This window comes from Brienomyrus brachyistius, chromosome 3, assembly GCF_023856365.1.
Source record: "Brienomyrus brachyistius isolate T26 chromosome 3, BBRACH_0.4, whole genome shotgun sequence".
Classification (NCBI taxonomy): Eukaryota; Metazoa; Chordata; class Actinopteri; order Osteoglossiformes; family Mormyridae; genus Brienomyrus; species Brienomyrus brachyistius.
Genome location: NC_064535.1, coordinates 4,572,045 through 4,579,391, shown reverse-complemented (window position 1 = coordinate 4,579,391; position 7,347 = coordinate 4,572,045). Strand labels below are relative to the sequence as shown.

The 7,347-nt window shown below is 42.7% G+C and overlaps 1 protein-coding gene across 30 annotated transcripts in view; it reads left to right on the top strand.

The window, feature by feature from the left end:
• Positions 1–669: 669 nt before the first annotated feature.
• LOC125738091 (solute carrier family 22 member 7-like) overlaps positions 670–7,347 on the top strand; it is a 187,250-nt gene continuing 180,572 nt past the window's right edge. For 25 of the 30 annotated variants that reach the window (XR_007396711.1, XR_007396708.1, XR_007396709.1 and 22 more), the window contains exon 1: positions 671–2,151. Coding sequence is in view for 11 of the 30 variants with exons in the window: in XM_049006681.1 (XP_048862638.1) it covers positions 1,771–2,151 (381 nt within the window). In the remaining 19 variants the exon portion in view is untranslated. Of the gene's footprint in view, positions 2,152–2,512; positions 2,617–2,866; positions 3,022–3,214; positions 3,384–3,754; positions 3,879–4,585; positions 4,696–4,793; positions 5,009–5,214; positions 5,324–5,840; positions 6,048–6,327; positions 6,810–7,347 lie in introns of those variants that run through there. The other 5 variants (XR_007396719.1, XR_007396720.1, XM_049006669.1 and 2 more) reach the window with 4 other exon arrangements.

The window sequence follows — 7,347 nt, the reverse complement described above, 5'->3', positions numbered from 1 at the left end:
GCTGAAACTGTCATAACATTTCGAACATATGGGACTGAATTATTCCCAGGGCATTCCCGACATTATGGGACGTCCGACAGCCGAACAGGTCATTAAAAATGAGTACTAGCTTATTTTTGTGACACTTTGACATGTGCTGCAGGAGTAACCAAATTAAGTGCTTCTAGGTTTCATGTCAATTACAGATAAAATGAAAGTGTGAGCGACATACAAATTAAAATACAGAGCACAGACATAACCAAAGCATTGACAGTTTGAAATTTAATAATAAAGATATGAATAAAGCAGAAAGTGTCTGATTCAAGATTCAAGAGAGTTTCAGTATTCAAAATTCAATATTGTCACGTGCACAGTAAACAGACACAATGCAACTCTTGCTCTGCATGTCATTCGAACCACTGATAAACTAACCACAAAACACAGATCACAGACACAAGATGCTTGAGACAATAAGTACGAGTACAGTTACGTATAAAAATGGAACCCCAGTGCAGTGTATGCATATGAACAATATAAACATATAAACACTGTAGCAGGCATATAGCCACATAGTGAAACAAGAGGTTTGAACCACGCCGAAATTTGTTTGCATGTAGCCTGTCAATACACGTACAAGTTTGAACCCCCATCGAAATTTGCTTCCCCCCCAAGTCGGCGAAATGCACCGTCCCCCTCCGCCCCCCACCATAATTTCTTATATTTTAGATGATTCGTCATTCATATGTGCGAGGCTTTAGTGCAACGTACTACGTGCAAGTGACTATTATGATTCCGTGAAACGATTGTGTTAATGATGGTCCCTTCAGCTCCGCCTCGAACCCTAACCAATGGCGCCCCTTAGCTGCCCGGCAGGCCCTGACACAAAAGCACAGTCAGCTGGATCTTGGCATGTTAATTAGGGAACACAAAGATCCCAGTCTGTGTTAACACAGATTAGCACTATTGTCTTCCCCGAGGGTGGGGGCTGAACTGTTATCCTGGTGCACCCTCAGAAAAGCGTTAACTCAGCCCTGTCCTTTTGACCAGGGAGTGGCAACAAGTTGTTGCTGGATCTGGGGGAGGGCTTGTGATTGTGCAATTAAAAAAATAACCACACACACACATACACACTGGAAGGCAACTGGTTTATAACCCCGCCAAGGAAGACTGTAGCTTTACACGGATTAGGGCCGACCTTTGCTGGTGGTCCAGGTAGCTGCAGGAGCAGAGGACGACCACGGCATCTCCAGGCAAGCTCTTCTGAACGTTCACCACTAATATGGTTATTGTAGTTCTTAGCTAACACTATTACTATTCTGTCATAGATAGATGAATATCTGAGTATTTCATTGGTCCAGTGCATTTTATGCAATTTGAACAAGGATATTATGGCTGTATACTGTCCGGTTACATACACTCTTCATGCTATAAACATTCTGTCTGCTGCACTGATAATTGTTCACACATTCATTTCCTCTGCAGGCATCCACATGATCTGCGGAATGTGCTGTTTGTAGCCTGAGTGCTTTAGGGAATGTGAATGTCTGACCGAAACAAATTTAAAAATAAGTGCCTGTTATGACGTCTTTGAAGCAGGAATGAGGTTTAGTTGCGATTAAAGCTAAGCTTTCCTTGAATGAGCAGCTCAATAAACTAAAATAAAGCCTCCAAGAAGGGCAAAATTCTGCTTTTTGTTGGAATGTTTGAATGACTAGCAGCATCTTGCAGTAACTCAGTTAGTTCATCCCCTCCAGCAGAAAACCTTGCCTCCAGGCTCCAGCGACCAGCAGCATGAAGTTTGAGAACCTCCTTGTGGAAATAAATGGCTTTGGGAAGTATCAGATTCTGATTTTTCTCTTGCTGGTTATTCCACGCTTCACCCTGCCCTTTCACTTCCTACTTAACATCTTCATCGCCGCTGTGCCGTCCCACCACTGCGACATCCATGTCCTGGATGATGGGGAAGTCTTTGAGAACCTCACTCAGGAGCAGAGGATGATCGTCTCTATTCCGGCTGAGGAAGACGGCAGTCTAGGTTCCTGCCAGATGTTCCCACAGCCCCAGTTCCATCTCCTGCATGGAGTCTCCAACACTACAGCAGAACCTGCTGTTCCGTGTCAGAATGGATGGGTCTATGACACCAGCACCTTTGCTTCCACCATAGCAACTGAGGTAAGTCTTTTCAGAGCATTTTGAGAGATGTTCTGATACCCCGTGGCTACATTTTCATGCTGCCAGTGTTAATCTAAAAATAACAAATCATCAGATGCTCTGTTTTGACCCATTTTATGCTTGTGTGGTGGCAAATTGATAATGTTATGAACTCTGCAATCCTGAAGAACGATAAATGATTTCATTAATTATGTAAAAAATAAGCCTGCCACGGATTATCCTTCTGCACTTTGGAGTAGTCCTCTGTGTTTGACATCGGCTGTGGGCACTAGGCCACAGTGGTCCATGCGTGTCTGTGTTTGCGATGACGTTAATCGCCCAGTGAGTGATCTTCCTGTTTCTGATTGGCTTTTCTCTGAAGTGGAATCTGGTGTGTGGCAGGAAAGGCATAAGCAAGGCCACCGCTACCATCTTCTTCATGGGGGTCATGATTGGATCTGTGGTTTTCGGGACCCTGTCTGACAAGTGAGTCCCTTTTTGTCATGAACTGAACTAAAGAAAACAAACATTTTAGGTTTGTCCTTTTTATGAAATCTACTTTTCCCACCTTCGGTTACAGCTCTCACTCAGGCATAAGGTCTGTCAGCATCATCACTGCAAATGTCTATTTATCTTCCTTTGAATACACAACTGTTTGCGATTAATGGCTTTCTATGTTAGCTATGTGTTGCATTAGAGAGTACCGCATGCGCTGGACACTTTGTCGTGTCTATAGGTTTGGCAGGAGGCCCCTGTTGCTGGTGTCCTACGTGTCATCTGTCGTGTTCGGGCTCACCAGTGCCTTCTCCAGCTCCTACGTCATGTTTGCCATCACAAGATTCTTCACTGGATTCGCGCTCACTGGAATCAGCATCATCACTATTGTTCTCAGTAAATGCTCCCACGCATTCGGCCGCGGCAGTTTGCGCACATACGCTTTTTGTTTTTCGTTTTTTCATTTTTTGCCTGACTCATCTGTAGCCCCCGCTGCTAGAAATGCGCTAAGCAATATAGAAACCCATCCTGTCGTTTCTGTGTTCTGTCCCTTGGATTTTCCACAACACACCGTAATTTGTCCCTGCAGGTGTTGAGTGGGTCGACATTGAGCACAGAACCTTCATCGGGGTGGTTGGAAGCCTCTGCTGGAGCATAGGCAATATGATCCTGGCGGGAATAGCCTATGCTGTTAATGACTGGAGGCCCCTCTTGATAACTGTGACTGTTCCTCTGGTTTTCTCAGTCATTACCTGGTGGTAAGGCCTCCGTGGACCAGCTGGACAGCACAGGGATGTCCACTACTGTCATTGTCTCTTGGAAGCTTGACTGAAACTCTGGAGATCAAGTTTTCAGAATGACACAACAGAAATTTTCAGCAAGCACATCTATGCTAACACCCACATGTTTTACAACTATGTATTTACATTTGTCAGAATCACAGGGTTGCACGTAAGAAATAAACAAACATGTAAAATAATGCATATCTTATTTCAGCGTAATATTTCACATAATATCAGACAACATAAATGCGATATTTGTTGTTGCAATTCCATTTGGTGCAAAAGAGCACAGCAGCGCGGAACAGAATGTGCGTTATTTCCAAGGAACTTCTGTGCTGCTTCTTCAGGTGGATTCCAGAGTCGGCCAGGTGGTTGATAGCCAACGGGAAGGTGGAGAAGGCTCACTTCTACCTGCAGAAGTGCGCAGAATGGAACAAGAAGGCAGAGGTCATCGCAAACATAAAGTCAGAGGTTTGCATCCTTCGCCTTAAAACCAACTGACTCTCTGAAAAGGATGAGCTTTCCCCCTCTTTGCACTGCAAAGGATGAGCTTTCCCCCTCTTTGCACTGCAAAGGATGAGCTTTCCCCTTCTCTGCACTGCAAAGGATGAGCTTTCCCCCTCTTTGCACTGCAAAGGATGAGCTTTCCCCCTCTCTGCACTGCAAAGGATGAGCTTTCCCCCTCTCTGCACTGCAAAGGATGAGCTTTCCCCTTCTCTGCACTGCAAAGGACAAGCTTTCCTCCTCTCTGCACTGCAAAGGACAAGCTTTCCTCCTCTCTGCACTGCAATCAACACTGTAACCAGAATTCTATTACTGCACATTCCTGTCATTTCAATAGCATTGCCCTTTTTTACTTTTTTACTTTCAATTTCACTTTTTAAGCTGTAGTTTAATAGCATTTTTTGGTGTATGTCTTTTATCCATATCTCAATATATCTCGTTTAAATGACTTACATATTTATATTCTATTTATAATACAGTCTCTATTTATATTCCATTTATAATTAATATATTCTATTGACTGTCCTCTGCTTCTTGCACTGTGACCAACAAGATTGTGTTGATCCATGGATCATATAGCTGAACATGACAGAAATGCTTTGACATTAACTTGATCTGTTGGTAAGCCAGTTATATAAAACAGCATTTCAGTTACTTCATTGTGTTCCTCATAGGCCCTCTACAGTATTGTAAATGTCCATGATGAAGATAAAAGCTATACCTATCTGGACTTAGTTAGAACCCCAAAGATGAGGAGGCTGGCCTTGTTTACAGGAATTGTTTGGTGAGTTTCTTTACTCTGTAATTAGGAAAGTATTTGTAATCAACTGTCCACTATGTCTCCATTATGAGAAAGGGGCATTTTCCCCTGTTTTCTATTAGGTATGGAGTCGCTTCCACGTATTATGGGATAAGCCTGAACGTCACAGGATTTGGCCTGAACATTTATTTGACTCACTTCATCTATGCTGCCATTGAAATTCCAGCAAAAGTTTGTGTGTATTTCTGCCTGGACAAACTGGGCAGAAGGTACTGCCAAGCAGGAGCATTGATTTTGACTGGCACTTGCATTGCAGTAAATATCTTTCTGCCAAAGGGTAAGGTCTGCTTTCACACTGACTTATATATATATATATATATATATATATATATATATACATATATATATATATATATATATATATATATATATATATATATATATATATATATATATATATATATATCACTGCATCCAGTACAGTGATCATTTCGTTGGCTTCCTGTCTAACAATGTTCACATTTAATTCACCCATCCGCCAAGATCTCTGGCATTTCCGCACCTTTATCGCCGTCCTTGGCAAAGGCTTGTCCGAGGCCTCCTTCACGACGGTTTTCCTCTACACGACGGAGCTGTATCCCACTGTCCTCAGGTGAGAGACAGTAATACTATCGGGACTCAGGCCCATGTGCAGATGTGCCCCAAATATCCAAGGGTCTGATGCTCAGTATCAGTTGTACTTGGATTGACTACAGATCAAAATCCCATAAAAGTAGGCAGCAAGAAACACGTTGCTTTGCTAAACTTACTAGCTAATGTCAGAATGTTGGATGTCAGAACCTACTGCTGACGCCATCCTCTGCTCCGAACTGATAACAGTGCACACCCTTCCGAAGCCATGGCCAATATTACATGCCCTTTCAAATCTAAAATAAGGGTTAATTTGTTCTGTTCTATATAAGAGTTAGCTCTAGCTGTCCTACACGATAAACAAACAGTAGTAAACTAGGGGAACTTACTCAACATAAACTTACTCTGTGGCCTGAAGCTTTTGAGATTGGAAAAAGTCCTGACCTACAAAAGACAAGACATTTACTTTTAATAAATATCAGTAATTGTGTATCTGATGGCCAACACCACTCAGGTTTCCCATCTGTGTCTTCATGCAGGCAAAACGGCGTGGGTTACACCAACTTCATGGCTCGCATGGGCGGGTCCGTCGCTCCGCTTATCTTGCTGTTGGAGGATGTGTGGAAGCCCCTCCCCCAGATCATCCTCTGTGTGGTGGCCATGCTGTCTGGCTTTGCGGCGATGTTGCTCCGTGAGACGCACCGCACACGCTTGCCAGAGACCATCGAGGACATTGAGCAGACAAGGTACAGTGGTACATCTGGCCAGACCACGTGGTATGTTACTACACTCCACCACCAGTCTGTGTTATCCTGTTGTGTAGATTCTGTTTGTGCCCAGTGATTGGCATTAGAGTCTCATACTTTTAGAGTGTTTTTACTTTACTTTGTAAAGTATTTTTCGTCCTCAGAATTTAGCTTATCGTGTAGTATTGCATTTTCCTTCATTGTTGTAGATCTGTCCACAGAAATATGATTTATTCAGATGTATGGTGTTGTAATAATAGTTATAATTATCTTGTTTCAGGAAATTACCAGTGCATGTTCCTGTCCAGGAGATTGACATCCCTCTGAAGGCGATACCCCGGGAAGTGAGCTGAGATGCCCACAGGAAATCATTCAGGGAGCTTCCTGGGTCACAAGGTGGGCGGAGCCACTTGGGTGAGGAGGTGGACGGAAGGAAGCAGCCCCAGATGTTTCTGTGACGTCTGTGTCACTTTACGCCCGATAATACGAACTCTGCCATCGTTCCCAACAAATGCCTGTTGCACAGTGACCTGCGGGATGTCACGTGAGATGGGGACTTCTCAGAAAAGCCACACCGTCACCCTGTAAACCATGAACAACATCCAGTACAGTCAATGCTCTGTGTCTATTGCCATATCAAAGCAGACATACTGCCGGGAGAGACAGTAGACAAGGGCATTTACGTTTCTGTCATTCACAGCCCTTCAGAACTGTTACAAAACATGTTGAAATGTCATCTAATTAAAAAGGTCTTTAATATTACTAAGTTTGCGAGCATCATTTGTTTTTTTGAGTTAGTATTGGTTTAGCTAATATACAATATCTTACCCCAGTCATGTACACGAAGAATATTCTAAATTCGGATAAAATATTACAAATTCACGTCCTGCTACTCTGCAGTTGATCATTTGCATAAAGAAAGTTAATCGTAATAGATAAGCTAGATAATGATAAGAAAAAAATATTAATCCAAATATACAATGAACTTGTTTTAGAGAATGAGGAGAGTCACGTCTACTGAGCTATACTTTAAATTAAAGACACAACTAAAATTCTGGGAACTTCCTTTTAAAGAGAGTTTGAGGGTGTGATGTAGTATGTATGGAATGTAGGTATCACATTAGAGGGACCTTCCCTGTTTTCTCGGACTCTTAATCTACAAACCAGCAAAGACAATGAAGGATGATTAATTTCGTGGTCAGAATCGGTATTGATCTTGTACTTTCTCTTAATCATCTGCCTGACTCCTTTGGAAGTTGAATAGCCAGCCCTATCAAATGGGGAGAAAATGGAGATTTTT